The sequence below is a fragment of the Silurus meridionalis genome, chromosome 9 (assembly GCF_014805685.1).
Source record: "Silurus meridionalis isolate SWU-2019-XX chromosome 9, ASM1480568v1, whole genome shotgun sequence".
Lineage (NCBI taxonomy): Eukaryota > Metazoa > Chordata > Actinopteri > Siluriformes > Siluridae > Silurus > Silurus meridionalis.
The window spans coordinates 18,385,743-18,407,325 of NC_060892.1; the positions used below are offsets into that span (position 1 = coordinate 18,385,743).

At 36.2% G+C, this 21,583-nt stretch overlaps 2 protein-coding genes across 2 annotated transcripts in view; both read right to left on the reverse strand.

Annotated features, from left to right (window-relative positions):
- The window catches only part of si:ch73-40i7.2 (FYN-binding protein 1), a 12,413-nt gene extending 4,305 nt beyond the window's left edge, over window positions 1–8,108 (reverse strand). Inside the window, exons 1-5 of the mRNA XM_046857034.1 lie at window positions 7,759–8,108; window positions 3,353–3,908; window positions 1,021–1,078; window positions 462–544; window positions 189–226 (exon numbers count right to left, since the gene is read on the reverse strand). Of these exons, the coding sequence (XP_046712990.1) occupies window positions 189–226; window positions 462–544; window positions 1,021–1,078; window positions 3,353–3,908; window positions 7,759–7,761 (738 nt within the window). The 5' untranslated portion in view covers window positions 7,762–8,108. The remainder of the gene's footprint in view (window positions 1–188; window positions 227–461; window positions 545–1,020; window positions 1,079–3,352; window positions 3,909–7,758) is intronic.
- A 3,606-nt stretch (window positions 8,109–11,714) lies between these two features.
- slc35e1 (solute carrier family 35 member E1) lies at window positions 11,715–18,798 on the reverse strand. The gene is made up of 6 exons (XM_046857035.1): window positions 18,318–18,798; window positions 17,610–17,680; window positions 17,243–17,380; window positions 16,791–16,916; window positions 14,931–15,176; window positions 11,715–13,592 (listed from the first exon to the last, which is right to left on the reverse strand). The coding sequence occupies exons 1-6, from the start codon at window positions 18,643–18,645 to the stop codon at window positions 13,377–13,379; spliced, it is 1,125 nt and encodes a 374-aa protein (XP_046712991.1). The 5' UTR covers window positions 18,646–18,798; the 3' UTR covers window positions 11,715–13,376.
- Window positions 18,799–21,583: the final 2,785 nt, after the last annotated feature.

Below are 21,583 nucleotides of genomic sequence, written 5' to 3' on the forward strand. Positions count from 1 at the left end.
TTATATTATTATAATATTATATATTATTATATTATTATTACTAGATATTATTAATGCATATTTAAAATCAGGATTAATGAGATGCAACTGTGTCCATTACAGTGTTTTAAAAAAATTGTTAATGAATAAAAAATACTAAATTATTTATTATGATCAATTCACATCAGTTCATGCCCACACACACACACCTCATCAGCCTGAGATGAGAAACTGCTTGTCCACGATTCTGTAAAATCACAAAACGTATACACATTTAGGATTTTATATTTGAAAGTGTCTATTGCAGTGCTATTGCACAATATTTGCCAACACACTATTCATTTCGAATCCAATTTATTAAATGCCAAAAAGCAAAAAAAAAAAAAAAAAAAAATCTTGAAGTTTTAAATAAAAAAACAAAAAAACAAATAACATGTCTGTAAGAGTAATCATTTCTGAGAAATGATTGCGTGAGATTGTACCGCTGGAAGAAGGTTTTGGAGGAGGAGGTGGAGGTGGGGGCAAGTCGATGTCATCGTACGTGTCCTGTTCAGGCTCTATGCTTCTAAATCACCAAAATGACAAAGAAATAATACTTTAACATTAAAATAACGTGAGGCATTGTTTGACAATGGTCCTTTTTTTTATAAATTCTAATATTTCAATAAATTTTTTTTTATTTTTTATTTGGACAATTCTCAGGAAATCCCAGCCTGCTATCAGGAAATTTGCAGCGCAGCACTTATTGTTTTACACCCACACATTCGTACGCTGTTGTGAAACTAAAATGCACGTATTTAATCGCCACTGATGATTTCCTTTACAAATTGCGACAAATTGAAACATGTGGGCAACAAGGTCACTCGCAATCTGCTTCCTGGTGGAGGTACGGTTATGTTAATCATCAAGCAATAATCTGTATATGACATTATGCTTGAGTATTTCGATTAAATACTATTATTATTATTATAAAAACACAGCTAAAATTCCTCATTTTGCTAAATCAATTTCATTTAACATCACATATAGAAGTGCACTAACCTCTGTGTAATGGGTTGTGTTGCAGACATGAAAGTTGACTTTGGCGGTCGTGGTGGGCCTGTGGACAAAAAAAAAAACCAAAAAAAAAAAACACGTGCATGAGAGAAGCTGTAAAACAAGCTCTCTAATCGATTGTCGATATATCGATTTCTCCCAAAATATATAAAACATTTTATGCAAAAAGTCAGAAGTCACACAGATTCAAAGCTACTGCACCAATTTATTGTTCATATATAACTACACAGAAGCTCCTTATTAATTATAAGAAGTATAAATTCACCCTTTGTTGACTGGTTTACTCTAGTGTTTCCTGGAATATTCTCCTAAAAATCGTCGAATATGTTACAATACAGTGCAGTACAGTATATTGTAACACAAAAAGCAATATTCGGTGTTGGAAAAGAGTTCAGTAGAAAATGTGTATTATCGTGTGTTTTGCTGCAAATCTTCCACCATATCTAATGTTACAGTCAAAAAGGTCTTAAGTAAACTCTCCTTTCACCTTTAAGATGACCACCGGTAATTAGCTGCTGAACCTAATTAGTCAAAAACACTGAATATTTAAGTGCGTTATATATTTAGCTGATCTCTTCTATTGAAGCAGGTGACATTCTGTATTGTCTCGAATTGTAAGATTGTGTGCAAACTAATGGAGTCTATACTAAAGGGCACACTGTTATAAAAGAAAAATAGGATACACCAAAAAAAAAAAAACCCTCTCAGTTTAATGTCCGTAATTGACTTTTCAGTTATTCGTTATTTATTTATTCGTCACTCAAGCTGCTGTCAATAATACATTTCCAATGACAATTGTTGGATTCTGTTAGAAACAATGCAAAAGACTCCACTTGTTTTTGTACAAATTGTCATGACAGTTATGAGTACAAGTGAGCTATTAAGATAGAAAGTGTTACCAATCAGTGTTACTAGCATTGCTTAGTGATGGGAATACTAGCTATTTTAAACTAGTAAACTCTGTCACCACATTAAGAAACAAAATCGGCTTTCTAAGAAGAGAAAAAGCCACTGCCAGTTTGATATCCCCCAAAGCAGCCAGACTGACTGGTCTTCCCTCTGATCAACATTAAACAGAATATATTGTACATTTGTTTTACTGTGAAAATAGCAAATACATTTCATGAAAAATATCCTTTTGAATAAAATAACATTATATGTTGTATCGCAATTATTCTAAAATCTAAATAAATCTTAAATTAGCCAGATGTCAGATGCATACATTTGACAAATGAAAAATAAAAAACACGGGGTGTTTTAACATAATATTATATATTATATAATAATCCTCAAACACCTGTGCTGCTTTACAGGTTGTGGGAACTGTATTGAAAAACAATACTTTCTAAAAAAATATTCCCTCTAGGGCTAAAACAATTCCTCAAGTAATTCGAATACAAATTATTTGCCTCGATGCATCATTTAGTCCATTTAACTACACATGGAGCACCGTGTTTCCCCACGGACCATTATTACTGACACACTCTGGGGTCTCAGTTATAAACATGGAAAAGTGGAAACTTTCCACGCAAAGGTTGTGCATGCTATCTGTTTACTTAAAGGCTTTTTATTTTATTTATTTATTTTTTATCACAACCTTTATCACAACCTTTGCGTGGAATGTGGCGTATGCAATTTTTCAGCCTCGTTTTGTGGCGGAACGGAACAAAAACAGTGAAGCGGCGAGAAGAAGATTCAGGCCAAAGAAACACCATACAGAGTGTTTACCTTTTTTTTTTTTAGAATAATTTGAAGTTGATTTTGATATTTTTATTTATGATTTTTTTTTATATATTTGTATTTGCATTTTGATGTAATATGGTAATTAAATGCAGTAAATGGGTTTAGTTTTCACCAATAGCAATTTCACAAATAAAAATGTAAATTTTTCTAAAAAGGAAACAGATTACTTGCTTTATTTTCTCTTGTATATTTAGTTTTGCTCTTTAATGAAGAAAACGTACTTCTTATCTGAGTACTCGATTAATTAATGGACTAATCAGTAAAATACTCGATTACTAAAATAATCAATAGCTGCAGCCCTAATTGCTTCTATTAGATTTTTAATGATTGTGTAGTGCATAAGTTTATAAACGGACCCAAACCATGTCAACAAAACAACCCACCAAAACACAGACATGCTATAACAGACCCTGTGTCACCTGTCAGTGTTTTAGAAAAAAAAAAAAATACCGAAAAAATATAGTTTTTATCATTTTATTGTCATAAATGAAACTAGCACTAATCTAGTTGTTACATGCAGAAATGTGGTAAAAGTCCAAAAGAAGACCTTTAAAGTCAAATCAAATGTTCTTACCTTCAAGTGTTTTAGTATCAAGCGGGACTGTGGATTGAATGACTAGACCCTTGGCACAAAAACGATCCAGGCTGACATATGGGGGTCGTTTGGGCTTTGTAGGCCGTTGCCCAGCATTGGGAAGTGGTTTCCTCAGAGGAATCACCTCTGACATGCTCCTTTGGCTTGGCAGTATTGATCTGGAAAATGACTGTGGCTTCTTCTCAAGGTGTTGCAGCATCCTGTTCTGGAGAAGCTCCCCAGTCATTTTTACTCTCGCCGCATTCTCAAAGTCATTCACAGGCACTACAGGATCCTCTTTAGGTATTCGGTGAGATGGTGGGGGTTTGGGAAACACTCCTTGAGGAATCGGATTAAATCTCTTGGGAGATTCAGTGCTGGGGTTTCCTGGAAGCACTGGCTTCGGTGCCGGCTTGAGTCGGGGCAGTCCGTTGTCCAACGGCGCTGGGAATTGTCCAGCAATGTGAGGTCTGGCATAAGCTCCACCACTAGAGATGGGCCTATCTGCCTGAGCATGAAACTTGGCCCTCAGGGCCTTGACGTCTACATTGTCCCCCTAATACAAAAGGAAAAATGAATGAAAAGCTAAATTATAATAACATATAATAACTAACACGAAACCACTGGGTCATAATGTACTAAGAACTTTGTAAAAATATTTAACCCTGAGCAGCCTTCAAGGCTGGAACCATGTTGCAAACTAACAATCACAATCTGTCAGTGAAATTACTGGGAGATTTTTGCTCTTTGTGTGGCAGTGATAGAATTACTGATTAACTACTAATTAAAGGTTGTGAGTTCAATAGTTTCAACGCACACCACAAGTTATTCTGCAAGGGAGAGGAATAAATCATTCAACTCCTTCACTAGTGTCTATGCAATGCAAATTCTAATTTAAGTGTATCAGAATGAGATTTTCTCTAAAATAAATCTAAATTATTAACTTGTTCACAGAATTGCTTCAAATTAAAAATTGTAATAAAACTGATGTTTTCAGTCCCTCAGTGTACAAACTCTCCTTTTGACTCTCTTTGAGCTTCGCTCATTTCGATTTCGCAAATGTTCTGCAACTAAAATGAGTCAAATTAGTTAGTGTTGGTGGACAGCAATTTTTGTAGGTCATGCCAATTTCAATTGGATTTCAGTCTGTGCTTGGACTTGGACCACTTCTAAACACAAACCACCTTTTTTTCCCCCGAATAATTCTATTATACTTTTTACCCTGTGCTTGAGGGTCATCATTGTTCTGATGGAACATATATTTTTATTCTAAATGCAGATGTCTGGTTTACTGGAACAGAGTCTCCACAATAACTTGCTTATCCAGTATTTTACTTCATTCATTTAATCCTGTGATGGCAACAAGCTGCCCAGTTCCTCCTTCTGAACAGCAACTCAGAACATACTTGACCATACAGTATGATGTTATCTGGGTGTTGGTCTGTATATGGTTTGTACTCACCAGACCACAAAATAATTTCCCAATAGCTCTCAGATTTTCTAATAGACCTTTTCAGTAGTGCCTTCCTTCTGGTCATTCTCACATAGACAGTGAAGACAGTGGTGAAGTTCATATATTTCAATGGTATATCGTTGTAGATGGACTCCTTGACACATCTTTATCTATTGCCCAAGCACTGAGTTTAGACTGCAGAGTTTGGGTTGTGCCATATATGTTTTAAAATATAAGTGGATTTCACAGTGTTTCTTAGAACTTGAAAAGGTTTAACACTTTGCCAGTGTTTCTATAATGTTCTTCAACTTAAAAAACTGTATCCTGATCTCTCTGATTTGATTTGCCATTGTAGCAAAAATGCCTCCCAGTTTTATCATCACAGTGTTTAACACATTTCTCAAAAAAGAAACCTACTTATCCTTATTATGATGGTTAAAAAGAAAATGGTTGAACACCTATGCACTAATTTGGATTATTTCTTTAATTTAATGATTACGTAAACATTTACATGTATTAAATAAATGTCAAATGCAATATAGCAAAAGAAGAAATCATCACAGGGGATGAAACTTTCTAGAGGCACTATTTCTAAATGTGATATAGAAAGTGTCTTTGACTTTCACTACCTTTTCAACAGCAAACTGTATGATTCTGCGTAGACATGATCATACCAGTCTGAGAGTGGGGATAAGGCAGTGTTAAGAGAAACAGATTAAACATTATTTGAAACTAGATGAAGTGTTTCACCCTTGTAGACTCTACATCATTGTGTGCACTGCACCGTAGTCTAAATTGTTATTGTGTAGCTTGATAGTAGGTTCTAAAACTGTACATGCAAAGCTTTATGCTTAACATGGTGGTTCTAGGTTTTCTATTCCTGGATTAACATGTGAGCAGGTGGTTAAAATGCACCAGAACCCAGAATCGCTGTACTCTGCAATGAAACTGTTTATTAGTTTACTTGGTTAATTACTTTTTACTTATTACCAAATCTTGATAGCACATCTTGTGTTTTACTGTTTTAGAAAATTACACACACATATAAGGTATTGTAAATTAGTTGGTTTGCTACAGGGAAGTTCCAGGAACAGGATTAGGAACCAAAACCTGGAAACCATGGCACAGTGTTTCACTTGTAACTACAAGTCATTCATTGCGGTTAGTTATAAATATTACAATCTTTAATATAATCACATTCCCTAAACATAAATGAAACAATTTCAGCCAAAAAAATTTAATAAAATCTCTAAGTCTCTCTTATTTCAGGAGAATCTACCCTTGAATCATGGAGTGTGGTCGATGACTGTTTTCCTTTCCCCAAATTCGATACAAAGAAATCAGAAAGACGTAGGGACTTTTCCTGACAACCATATACAATAAACGAAACCAAACATTCGAGTTTTAAGTTGGAGATTTCTTTTCTGGCTGTCAAATGTCAAAAATGTTTGTACTCTTTCACAGCCTGGTGTTGATAAAGAAGGTGAAAGTGGGTTTAGAACAATAGCGAGACACAGGAAGTTCCTACAACCACACACCTTTACAACTACAGTAGTGCACGCATCTTTCTGCAACATTCGCCATAGAAGTGGGAGTCAGAGTTAAACCAATCAGCAGCATGCCTTGCTACAGAGACTCTTTGTAAGAAAAAGAAACAAAGGAAATGGTAAAAGCCTTTTTTCCTGCATTACAATGCCTTTTAAAACACATCCTTATGCCAGACATTCAAAGTATAATTTACGCACTGTATGTTGAGTAGAAACGCACACAGTTGTACTCAAAAGATTCAGATCAAAATAGGTGGATTTTTATATCCTATGTTGCCAAATATATATATATATATATATATATATATATATATATATAGAGAGAGAGAGAGAGAGAGAGAGAGAGAGAGAGAGAGAGATCTCTAACGCTAGTTGCCATCACACATTTGTTTCGCATTCTTATTTTAAGAATTTTACATATAATAAAAGAATGTTTGCATATAATGGATATTTGACTGTTCTGCAGGGTTACATGATGTCCTTTAAAACAGGAAGCAATTTATAAGATAATGTCTCCTGCTTCATTTTGGTAAAAGAAAACTATGGTCAGTTTGGTTTCGAACGTTATTTTTTTAATACGATATCTTCCGTTCGCTCCTGCACGCCCCAACTTTGAATATCCACAAACCCTTTCGATCTTCACAGAACGCCAGTGAACCGAGAATTCAGGATTTACAATAAACTCAACTCAAAGGTGTACACCTTTGTCTGCGCTTGTGATTTTCATCGTTGGATATTAAGTCCTAGGCTCCTTTATTTTTATTTTTTTTACCGTATTCCTCAGGTTTTTTATTGAATAATTTCGTGTTTGAAAGCATTCTGAACCTTTTTTTACAAATGGTAATGTTTCTGTTACGTCCACCTCTGTATTAAACACAGCCTTAACATATTCAGTTATATTTTTCTTTCCCACAGTGACTAAAAATCAGTTTGAATACAGAAGTAAACGAACACTGAATGACACAATGACAGACAGAACTATAATACAAATCCAGCTGCTTTGACTTCCTAGTATATTTTTTTATGAAATAGAGGAATTGGTACTTGTATCAGTTGGCAATGGTATACTGACTTTAAATCATTGAAATACTCTTATTTTAAGTAAAAATACATATAACACTTTTAAGTTAACAAACAGTTAAAAAACATTTATCAAAAAGGAAAGCCAAACATATTGTATATTGGCTTATATGTTTCTATGGTCTAATTTTTTTTTTACATTGTCTCTAAACAGGACCTTATAATATTCCTGTAGACGATACAACAACAACAACAACAACAACAACAATAATAATAATAATAATAATAATTATTATTATTATTATTATTATTATATTTATAATACTCATCATCATCATCATCATCATAAAACATACAATTATCGAAACTAATTATTTTCTTCTTACCATGTTTTGTCAGTGTGGAGTTTTATTTCCGTAGAGACTCCATGACATTTCTTGTTTCGACCTGAGCTAAACTTCACCTACTGCAGGTCAGAGACTTGGTTCAGACTAAAAAAGTGCCTTTATGAGTTTCCTTTTTTCTCCCCTTTAACTCAGGAAAATGACAGGAAGCCGTGAAACGAACCCGACATCAGGATATTAATATCAAGCAGGAAGGAAAAATAGAAACAAATGCTGAAATAAAGCTGGTTTGGAACAGCGCGTTGAGCTCTCATGCAGATGAGAAAAGCTCTGCGGTTTAGCTAGCCTCAATAAGCTGAAGTGAGTCACACACACACACACACACACACACACGCACGGAGAGACGCGTGTGTGTGTGTTTCTGTCTACAATGATGACCCTACTTAAATAATGAGAAAAATGAGAATATGTTGCTCATAGTAAAGAAACGCAGAGAATGTGTGGATTCTTATCAGTCACTCATGTCAGCATGCTGAGCCCATTTTTTTTTTTGAGTTGTACTCAAACTGTCAGATTCCCTTGTCATTACACAACCATGAGACATCCATGAAATCAATTCATAAGCAGCTTTTTCTTTTATTTTCTGTTTTGTATAGACACTTTCATTAATATAATTCCTGAAAAAAGTCTAAAAGTGAAATCTCTAGCTCTAATCCTAGTTGCCGTCACACATTTGCATTCTTATTTCAGGTTTGTTAGAAGTAATTAACAAATGTTGGAATATAATGGACATTTGACTGTTCTGCAGGGTCACATGATGTGGGCTTTAAAACAGGAAGCGATTTTGGTACCAGGATAATGTACCCTGCTTCATTTTGGTGAACCTACTAGATAGGAAAACTTTACAGTATTATGGTCACTTTGGTTTCGGACCGTAATAATGATTTGATACGGTATCTTCAGTTCGCTCCTGCACACCCCGACTTTGTATATCTACAAACCCTTTCAGTCTCCACAGAATGCTAGTGAACCGAGAATTCAGGATTTAGAATTCCCTTGTCATTACACAACCATGAGACATCCATGAAATCAATTCACAAACAGCATTTTCTTTTATGTTTTTCCTTTTGTATACACCCTAAAAGTGAAATCTCAGCTTGGTGTGACTGCTCAAACTGGTCAAACATCATATCTGACTGATAAGGTAGTTTCCAGCTTCTTTCAAGCATACTGTACCTGAGATGTCCTAATCACCTCATATTTCTTCGAAATAGCTCAGAGAAATACTCCGAACATTTGGTTTCACTGAGGGTTGAACCCTGAACCTTCAACATATAAAGCGCACGTGATGACCACCACACGATGGAACCGGTTAATACATGATAATAATAAGATGATAATTAATAATATTGCATTAGGTTGTGACAATCCATGGATTATTTTCTTTCTAGCACTACCAGCAGGTAATGATGGTCTACCAGCTTTTCACCCTTCATTTACTCAGCAGGAATCTGTTGTTTTATCGGCTCTGGAAAGAAATTGGAAACCTATATATCAATATAAATCTAATCAATCAATACATGAGTCCATCAGTACTCTCGAGCAAAGACAAGACTGGCTTCAGATGGCCTGCACTTTCAAATTCCCTTTACATGACAGCAGAAGCAGAAGGATTGTGCAGGTTTTGGTCTCCCTCTGCCATACAAAAAGTGAATTACACTACCTTTAATATAGTTAAGAAGGAAAAACATGCAGATGATCCTCATGATTAGAACCAGGGGGTATATTACATATAAATAATATACATAAAATTATGTAATTCATTAGTATTAGTTATTTTACTAGTTATTTACAGACTATAAAGAGACTATTATAAGATATTATGATAAAACCATCACACTCCATTATATTTGCCTTAGACAGTATATGTGCCTTACTATATTGCAGACTGTAAAAATAATGACACACTGGCAGAGGATAAACACTTCAGTGAAGCTTCCTGAATACATGCACAGGATGTGACAGGACAGTTTTATTACCCAAACTCCCCCAATCTCTGCTCTTGTGTATCTTACTGTCTAAGCATCAAGGTCACAAGCCATTTTCCCAGCAGCTCCTATAAGATAATCTCCACAGCTCCTCTCATATCAGCTGTAATATTGGGCCTTAAATAATAAAAGGAAAAAAACTGAGCTTTCTAAAAACGATTTTCCTCTTTCTATTTCCCTGCTGAAAAACAATTCAAAAGCAGCCCATATTATTAGTGGATCCCAACATTTTCATGTTCAAAATTGCATTCTCATGGCTGTTGTCTATCGAAGGAAAAAAAAAAAGCAACAAATACTGTGTTAATTAACAGAAAATAACCAGAAAATCTATAATGTAAAAACTAAAGCATCTGATGGAAAGCAAAAATCCTATTTACATTATGGTAATGTCCATTATGTGATGAACAATAAAATAAAATCTTGTTGTTTTAATGGATTTTAATAAATGTAAAAACTAAAGCAAAACTGGAAAGGCATAGAAATGTGTAGAATAATAACCAGTAAATGAATATTTAGTGTAAATCATTACACTTATTTGGGAACATAGATGTTCTTACACTGTTACGGCGTTAACATGAGGATCCCATTTTAGTGATGAAATCAAACAATTAAAAGTCAAATTATAATAGCTATTATAGAAGATATAGAAAATAAATATTCATTACAGATGGACAATAATAAAAGTACAATATTCTTTCTTGATGACAATACACTTTTCCCTTCCACTGTCATTTGAATACTTTATTGAGAGTGTGTGTGTTTGTGTATTTTACATGTGTATTATATCACATAACTCCCTTCAATGGAACTAGGGGCCAAAACCTGTTCCAGCACGACAGTGCACCTGTACACAAAGCAAGCTCCAAGAAGATATGGTTTACCAAAGTTTGATTAGAAGAACTCAAGGGTCCTGCACCGATCCTGACCTCAAATCTACTGAACACATTTGGGATGAACTGAAATGCTCACTGCACCCCAGTCCCCCTCACATCACATCAGTGTCTGATCTCATTAATGCTCTTAAATCTCAAAGTCCACACAGCCATGTTTCAACCTCTAGTGAAGAGCCTTCTGTGAAAATTGTTGGTTATAATGCGTCCATTTTTAATGCTCAATGTTTGTAGAATGATCTTTCAGGACAGATAGGGGGTATAATGGTCAGGTGTCCACAAACTTTTGCCATAAAATATGTCCTTTTCATTAGACATAATTATAACAATACATATGACTTATGTATTTTATTTATGTCTAACAAAGTCTCTCTCTATGTTGCCAGGTCTGTATGACAAAATCAGCCTACATGGAGATCTAACAAAAGTCTACAAACATCAACCCTGTGGCCAATAAAAGGGAACTTGATGGTTCACAAGAGAATGTGGATTAAACTCCAAAACCACAATGACCATTTTTATGTGTAGTTATAATAATAATAATAATAATAATAATAAATAATAAAAAACATTTAAAACACCAGTTCCAATGTTTTATAATCTTCCACGAGATTTTGCCAACAGTTACCATTTTCCAATGTAAAAATCCAAACCCTTATACTTTTGGCAGTTAATTGTTACATTTAATCATGTAGAATATCCTTTAGTAGCTCCTGTTATCATTTATACCACTTATAAACCGGCCTTTCCCCTTCTTTCTCTCCTAAAATCATTAAAACACAAACATTCAGTACATTAACGTTAATAAAAAAAAACACTGCACAAATTATAACATATTACAACAAACACATCTGAATTTCAGCAAACCAAGAGACCAACGAGATTAGCAGAAAATGTTTGATTTTACTATAATGCATTATTGCACCCGTTAATTCGTTATATATTTAAATAAAAACCCTTATTACAATCTCAATATTCTTTAACATGCACAGCTCCTTTAAGATACAAAGCACCTGCAACAAAAGTAAAAAAATATAAGGACTCAAAAAAGACAAATGAATAATCTTGTTCTCTCACAACCTTTAATTCATTCATTCATACTAAGCGGTTTCCAAAGAACAATCGATTCCCACAATCAGACGTGTTTTATGAAGCGTTCGATCATCAGTTGCACAGACCTTTAAAACGGCTAAAATCTTGCGGCTTCGAATTCAGTTTGGACTGCGTTAAAAAATAATTACAAAAACCTCTATACTTGCATACAAAAAGAAAAATCACATTGACATGTTACTCTTAAGCTGCAGAGAGGAATTTACATGCTTTTTATTAAAACTGTGTCTAACTTCCCGGCAGTCAGACATTTATTACTATTTTCTTTTTTTCTTTTCTTTAAGTCAATGGATCCTTTTTCACATGATGATAAAAAATATACATCTGCAAAACACGAGCGGAGGAATTCTGAAAGCTTTAGGGAGAAGAGACAATACAAAGAAACACTGAATAACTGTGCAAACATCAACAAAATTCTAGCTGCAAATGAAACATTCTGGCAAAATGAACAAGCTGGTAGACTCTAGTTTATGCTTCACACCTTGCATTTCAAGGCTATAGTATTGACAAAAACAGTAGATAGCAGACTGAGGCAAGCGATTGATCAAAACAGTAGATTTTGCCAGCAGTTTTTGGAAAAAACAAAACAAAAAACAAATACAACATACGTATTTCCCTACCCAATGAATGTTCTATATGCTACTATATGAATTTAAACAAAATCCATTTCAAATGTAAAGCAACTGACTTTACGAAATCATGTCGGAGCGGAAAACATTCATCGACGTATTCATCGACGCCTTAATCAATAACGTCTTTAGAATGGCTCGTGTTGATCAACTGAAAAACATTCCTCATGGTTTGAGCATGCGAAGAAACCCAAAACAAACCCTTGATGCTCAGAACAAGTTGATCGGGTCACTTGTGGATCAGACCCAATGACGTATAATTTGCACTTTCCTAAAAAAAGTACTGACTGATATCAAACTGAGAGGATTGTAAAATTGCATTGCAGCATTCTACCAAACAAGTGCACCTATGCAACTTAATTTCAACCAGCATTACATTACAAAGTTCACCCACCTTAAAAAAAAAATAACTCACCCACTTGATTCTGAATAATAAACACAAATAAACCTAATTACTATGGGTCCGTATAATGATAAGAACTGGCACGCGAAAACACTGATGACCGAAAAAGTACCGACTAGAACAAGAGCGTGGCCTTCAACAGGCGATACACATAAAAAATAAAAAAAACCATGATATGCATCACTCGGAAACTTCTACAAAAATTAAATACGTGAAAATATTTACAAGTAGAAGCAATTCTTTCACGATTTTGTCTTTAATGGACAATGAGAACGCGTGTCGTCCCAGTGTCAAGCAGTTCCGATGCCCGAGACCTTCTCTTGTTTTAAACGATAATGACTGCAACCGTAACACCTTGAATTTATACACAGTAATATAATAGTGAACATTATTATTTTTAGCCTATAAATGAATTCCACCTAAGGCTAAAGGTCTGATTTGCACCCTCAATTACTGAGAACTTATGTAAACTACTGAAAAAAATAACCCAAAACGAGTGAAATAAATAGGAGTGTCTGGCACAGAAAAAGCGAGTTCCACATGACATACAGTGTCCTGTTGAGGTTTAACAGTTTTTCCGTTAGACGACGTATTGGTTGGAGGCATAGTTCGTTGTGTAGGCCTGCCGGCTGTACTGAAAGTGGTCGCTGTGCATGTTGGTCCGGCTGTACTGATATTCCGAGCCTTGTTTTGAGGGCACTGAGCCATTAGACTGGGGCTTGTCGAATGAAATCATATCCTGTGAAGAGACCGGCAGCAATTTCTTCTTCGCCTCTTGGTTCGCGTCGTATTTCGCCTGCCGAAATAACAGAAAGAAAAATATAATTGAGATCATCCCTTACAGAGCGGAGAAACCCGAGGAATCATTTACTTCCTACAGGTAACAAAATCTTATTCTATTGGACCTGAAAATATTTTTTTGCAGCATATGGAAAAACTTTAAGGTTTAAAAGGTAAAGGAAATAAAAGTAGAACAGTGCCTTTCATAAGTATTAACCTCCCTCCCATTAATATACATCAGCAACCTAAAAGTTATTATTTACAACATACTACATGTTCACCCTGGTACACATTTGCTTAGCTGCACTATGTCATGTTTTTGCTCATTGTTTTCATATTGAAATATCTGTACATTGGTTGCTGGGTATTCAGACATCCTGCAATTTGGAAAACTGCAAAAAAAACCCCAACAACTTAAGAGTTAATTCCTGTCCAACGTGCTGCTATTAGATGTCACCTTATTTGAATAGAGTGAAACAGGAAGCAACTCAAGTTCCACATGACCTCAATATAAATACACCTGTTCACACGAATGCCCGGAGATAACGTTAGATAACGAACTTAAACAAACAGAGTCTTGAAGTAACTTTTCAAACACGTTCAGGACAAAGTATTAAAAAGGTATTGAATATCATTCGATCATAAGGACCGCCACAAAAAAACAAATGTGGCACTACTATGACACTGCTCAAAGGTCATCAATAATCAGAAAAAAGTGGGTCAAGGGAAACTACAGAAGAGTGGTGAAGAGTCTTGTAGGTCAAATGGAAGATGTAGCCACAGGAAAACCCTTTGCCAAGACACAGCACAAAGAGACACCCAGCAAATATGTGGAAAATATTGCTCTGGTCTAATGAGATAAATATTTTAATGGAATTAAGTGCTTGGTGAGAAACCCAGAATTACTCATCACTCTGAAGCATGGTGGTGGCGGCACCATGTTGTGGAAATGTGGAACTGTGAAACTAGTCGGGGTTGAGGGTAAAACAGATAAAGACTAATACATTCTGTCTTCATGGGTTCAAACCCCAGCACTTCCAATATGCCAATGTTGGGCCCTCAAGACTCATAACCATCTCTGCTCTAGTAGACCATGTGCTCTGAGCCCAGGTTTCTAACACCTGGGATATGCAAAAGGAGGAAATAAACCTGCTCTGTGAAACCTGCAAGACAAAGGCTTTGTTTTGTCTTTTTCTGGAGCTGAGGCTCATCTTTCAACAGGACAATGACCAGAAGCTTCCTGACTTGGAAAGTACGAAACGGTATAAATTCCACTGACGTCTATTTCCATTCCAAGTTGTAACAATACAGAATTTCAAACCACTGTTAATGTAGGAAAGCCTGAGAATTTTACCTTGTTGTACAGGAAGACACCCAGGATGGCAGTCATCATCCCCATGATGTTGGACAGGCTAACAGGGTTTCTCAGTAATAGTAAGGATATACTGATCACCATGATCCTCTTCGTAGCGTTAGCAACCGCGTAGCTGAGAGGACTGACTATGTTTAAAACGCTAAACGCAATCATGTTCTGTGCAAAGTTGCAGAAGCCACTGATAATGAGCAGCACCAACGTTTCAGTCCAGCTGGAAACCTCTGACTGTGAATAAAAATTAAAAAAGAGAGAAAGAGATGGAGAAAGAGCAGGAATTAGTTGGAATAACACCAAATATAGTGATAATATAAACATTGTATTGTGTATCAAATATTATTGTATATTATATTGTAATATTTTTCTTCCCTCGGTGCATGTTGATGGTTTGTCTATTTTAAAGGAGCAGGTCTACATTGGGGCTGTTTTGAGTTTTTTGTTTTCCCCCTGACCAAAGTTCACTGCTATTATGAAAATGACGATAGTAACAATAATATTTATACCACAAGACTTCGGAATCCTCTAATCTAATTGGTCAGAACAGATTTTCTACAACAGCAGCTCTAATATAGTCTTGGTACCCTTTAAGACCTAAAGTGGTCTTAAGTGGTATAGCAGCTACACAATACTAGATCACAAGGCCCTACAGAGAGTTCAACAATCTGCCATCAGGCAGGTGATACTGGAGTATTCATTCCAGAACCTTCAGGCTGAAGAATAGTTTTTACCCTCAGGCTCTCAGAATAAACAAACTGTAGTACAGTCTCACTGCAAACCACAACTGCCAACTGACTCTTATACATTTCAGAAATATTTGCACTGTTGAACTAACTGGGACTGCACAATTCTTCATTCTCACAACTCTTAATACGTCTGCACTCAATACTATTGCACCTTACTTGCACACTACGTATCTTTGCATATTTTTTGCACGCCATTTTTATAAAATAAAAATACCTGACATTTTATATATATAAGTATTTGGTCACCAGACCTTTCCTGCTATATGTGTTTTTTTTCTAAACTGTTACCACAAATCTGGAAGCACTTAATTGTACAGGACGTCTTTAGATGTGCTATAATAAAATGTTGCATTTACTTGAGTTTGGAAACCCAAAGCTGTTCCAGCATGGCGATGCCCCTGTGCACAAAGTTCTCTCCATTAAGACCTGGTTTACATGCTTTGGAGAAGAAGATCTTGAGTGGCCTGCTATAGAGCTCGGATCTCATCCATATGGACTGAACCTCTGGAATAATTGGAACTGACTGGACCCCAGGCCTCCTCACCTCACCTACATCAGTACCTGCCTTTCATAATACCCTTGTGGCTGATGAACACAAATATCCATAAGCACACTCCAAAATCTAGTGGAACAGCTTCCCAGAAGAGTGAAGGGAATTATAAGAGCAAATTGGGACCAAATGTGGAATGCAATGCCCAAGAATCAAATACCATACTTATGATCAGGTGACCCAATACTTTCAGCAATATAGTGTCTATACACATACTTTTGCACACACTTGTAAATAATTATAACTTTCTTATGCCTCATTATTACTTCTTTTTCCTTTTTTCGTTTTTTTTTAATATCGTGTTTGATGTTTAATATTGTATTTAGCGCTGCATTGACACAAATGTGAATTGATGGTGCCTTGTACAAGTCTTGAAACAAATGTATTTAAGGAGAATGAAACCCATTAAATAATTTTGGGGGGAAATTCCTTGACTGTTACAGGAAACTCTTATTGGGTAACTTAGGGGTCAGTCAACAACTGTTTTTAATGCGCGAATCATGATAGAGATCAAATGTCACAAGCAGCTCTATAACCTCCTTTACTTACAAAGTCTCCATCAACCAGAAAAGAAGACAGGTCAACTAAAATCCACGTGGGCAGCATGAACAAAACTGCATTGAAGCCAAGAGTGTTGAGCAGATGCAGGTGGTGGATCCTTGTGTCACGCAAAACCTAAGACATGCACACAAACACAGATTTATACAGCACAGACTGTGGAGCAACTTTCAATCAAGATCGTAACTGACAGGTACATCATACATATTCACTAGCATACATTATTCCTGGCATGATAACGGCGATTGCTTGTGTACTTAAATAAATCATGCGTCGTGTATTTATTCATAGCGCTACATAAACCGAATGCACTTCAAACAGTTAATCATGCATTGCGAGACAAGTGCAGAAAAAAAAGACAAACAAATCTATGTGAACAAACTGGAACTGACACTGACTGATAATCCAGGCTTTCTGAAAGGGAAAAAAACAAACACGAGTACCTTTTTGGAGAATATGTTTTGTAAAGAGAAGCAAAGCGTTGCTGCCAGAGCACTGATTAACCCCGACAGATCGAATGACAGCTCAGTCACTGTAGCCAACAGGACGCCACTTATGATGGGAATGAGGGAGACATAGACCTGCGGGAAAAAGAAGACCAACAGGGCGTAAACTTGCGAAGACAACGAGGAAACAATGCACAACGTATAGACACGGTACAAAAGCGAACATGTGGTACAGGTTTACACTTCACCCAAACTGTGCTTTAACCACCATCGCTCAGATTCGAAGGAAATTCCGACGAACGACATGTAAAGCGACTGTCGAAAACGCTTTAAATATCGATTATATATATTTTTCAAATCTTGCCTTTGTGGTTTGCTTCTCCTTCATGATGATCCGTGACAACAGCACGACCCATATAGGCATAGTGGCTTTCACTGTGGAAGGAACAGATACAGAAGCAGAACTCAAAGCGCGATCTGATCCACATCACCAACAGCCTTAAAATAAATCACCTGTCAATCAAATACTGATTTTTATTCATTTGTTATTGTTTCTTGCTGCTTTCAGAAGTCTGGAAATACAAACCTTCAGCTTCTTCAACATGTGTAATATGGGATTTAATTTTTAAACCCCTTCCTACACGTGAGGTGGTGTATAGCGTTGAAAACAAGCGAAATATTATGACGGATCTTTATTAAATTATTAAAAAAGGATCAGACCCCGACTTCTGAACTACGTAGCAGAACCGGAAATCAGGACTTTTTTTTTCTCCATGTTTAGCTCGTACGCGCTGGTTTGTGTCCTGACAGCTGTTTATCTCCAAACATACTACTAATAATAATAAAATTAATAATAATAATAATAATAAAACCCCATGCCTGATAGAGGAGTTACAGTGAAAGGGGGTGGACTCCTGGATTTAATGAACAAACAGTTACCAGCCTCCAGTTGACGTCACGATTGCTTCATGCTAACTAACTTAGCCAGCAGACTCCACATCAGACTCCATATAAATATCAGTATCAATATAAATATGGAGGTAAAAGGGTGAAAATGAAGCGGATACTTTACCCGTGTGCGCGTAGGACACGGGCACCTTCCATATGCTGAAGTGAGCCGACACGGAGGCGAAATATTTGCCGAACGCCAGAGGAAGAATGTACCAGCGGTAGTAGGTGGCCGGTAATTCAGACTTCGGGACGCCCCAGGCGCGCAGCAGCGGCGGCAGAAACAGCACGATGGAGAAGATGTGGAAAAGCGAGACGGTGACCGGATACGGGAATTTGTTCAGGATGATTTTGTTGATGACGTTGCCGCCGGAGCTCACCGTGTACCAGGATGTACACAGCAGCACGATCCGCACCGCCTCCCTCGCAGGCGGACGCTCCACTGCCGCCATCTTTCTCCCCGAGTGTCGCGCCGCGGATCCTGTTCACTGCCGAGAGAAGAGCTTCATACGTGGAGCTCCAACCTCGTAGCGCAGGGAGGAGGAGGGAGAGAACGAGTGGGAGGGGTGGAGAGAGAGGGAGGGAGAGAGTGAGTGAGAGAGAGAAAAGAGAAGTGGATGGTAAGATGGTTAAATAGATAGATAGATAGATAGATAGATAGACAGATAGATAGATAGACAGACAGACAGATAGATAGACAGACAGATAGATAGATAGATAGATAGATAGATAGATAGATAGATAGATAGTCAGTCAGTCAGTCAGTCAGTCAGACAGATACAGGGGCGTAGACATGTCCCCGGCACTTTTTATAAAAAGTAAATTCGTCCCCCTCACTTTTTAGTGGAGTGTGTGTTTACGACATGTTGAGGTTTGAATGGAGCAATGTAAACAAATGCAGAGTGATTTAAAATCCAAAGAGACAAGATAGTCTATACATGACGTTCACGTATCCATGGCAATCAGTCACTCGCTTGTCACGTCATCATCACGCGCAACAGTACTGTAGCTCGAGTCGCATCCGCGGTCCCGCGCGCGATCCAACATTCGGTTGCGATGATCTCAAAGCGGCAAAAAAACGCTTCACTCCTTTTTTACAAAAAAGTCACGCAGTGTAAGTTGCATATGGCATCCGAATTGTGTTGCACAATGTTTTCCTTAAATTCTTTTATTACGTCTTTTGTTTTAACAAGTGAGTTATCAAAACCCTTCCAATAAGAATAAAGATAATGTTAAAATGAGATTTTACAGCATGTTTAACTCTGCTAATTCTACATAATATCTAGTATGTGTCACGGTATGTACACAGAGAGACGAGGACACGAATAGTAACATTAAAGATGTGATTTAAATAATGAGGAGCAGGTAAATCACACATACATACAACGTAGTAAAGACGATAACCGACACTGAGTGGAGACAGTGGTGATGAGTATAAATAGAGTCCGGGTGAACAGACAGGTGAAGAGGGGAAACAAACATGGTGGATGACGGGGTGCAAAGGATGATGGGTAATGTAGTCCGGTGAATGAGGGTGGATTACAGGGGAAACGTTACAGTATGCTGATAGGAACTATCTTTATTTTATGGGCTGCTCTTTCATTATTGCACTAATTTTACGTTTTGGCAGTTTTAAGTAGCTTTTTGTATTGAGATATATATTAGCTTTAACACTGCGTAAAAAGCTACTACTTTTAAACAAACCAGCCAGGAAGCTTAAAAGAAGTGACACTAAATGTTTATTTCATCTGATTGTATAATTGATGTTGGGTCTTGACATGTTTGTCAGTTGAGTTCAATACATATTTTCTTTCAATAGTTTGTTTTGAATTACTTGTTTTATTCCTGAAACATGGACTGTAGAAGAGAACAAAAAGAAGTATTATTTGAATGTGCAAGTATCCATTACTGTGTGCCGTGTACTGTGCATACACAAACTACAATTTTAAATATGTAAAAAAATATACTCTTAGTACCATTATAAGTAAATGATTGTACTTTATACTTAAAAAGGTACACATTACTACCTTATAGTACCAATGTGTACCTTAATGTACAACTATACATTTTTGGGGTAAATAAGGTACAGAGATGTCCTTTTAAGGGTCCTGTCCCAGTGGCAAGCTTTTGTATTTCTTTCTTTCTTTCTTTCTGTTTTATAATAATATATAATCATAAAGCATATAAAGCAAAACAATTATGATTAAAAATAAAACCTGTCAATTACGCAAGGGTCAACTGAAAAGAAAAAAAAAAAAAAACAGGTAACACTAGACATTTCGTCCCCCCCACTTTTGAAATAATGGCTACGCCCCTGGTCAGACAGACAGACAGACAGATAGACAGATAGATAGATAGATAGATAGATAGATAGATAGATAGATAGATAGATAGATAGATAGATAGATAGACAGACAGATAGATAGATAGATAGACAGACAGACAGATAGATAGACAGACAGACAGATAGATGGATAGATAGATGGATGGATGTTCTACCAAGACATTGGATTGCTCATATACTAAACCTGATCATGCCTCTTTGTAGAACTTAGACCAGAAAAACATCTGTTTTAAATATTTAGTTGTATTTCTCAGTTTTGTCTTTTATTTCTTAATTTTTTTTCTTTTATTTCTCAGTTTTGTCTTTTATTTCTTTTTTTTTTTTCTTTTATTTCTCAGTTTTGTCTTTTATTTCTTTTTTTTATTTTATTTCTCAGTTGTGTCTTTTATTTCTTTATTTTTTTCTTTTATTTCTCAGTTTTGTCTGGATCAGGTCTCCTGTCACTCAGAGAAACTGGTGTTTGCACAGGGAATTAGAACTAAACTGTACAGTCTGCTTTTATGGCTCTCACATCCTCATTTTACACAAATCTAGCAGGATGTGAAATAGACAGGAGATTTTTTATTCCTTTGTAGCTTTCATATTACCACAAATTCTTCAGCGTTGTGTTGTACTGTACAATACATACACTGTACTATAATAAAGAACAGACTATCCACCTAAAACTGTGCTTCATGTGTGGATTGAATCTTGAGGCCAATATTTATCTATTGCAAACCATTTTCTATCTTATTAACAATTTCATCTTAGATTAGGATTCGAATGTAATAAAATGCACACGTTTTTATTAGGATAAGTAAAAATGCATTATGAAATTAAAAGGTGCATAAAAAAGAAATCCTTCCCATTGGAAAGTTAAAAGTGTGTAAAAAACTGGAATTGTAACTGGAAAAGAAATTGGGAACCTGAAACAGCGTGTACTGGCTATATTTCCTGCTAGACCACTTCCAAGGTATGAAGTGAAACAAGTTTTGTACGGATTTCGAAGAAACTGGATAATGGGCGTATAAAACTTACCTGTAATTCATTGTTTGAAATGTCAAACC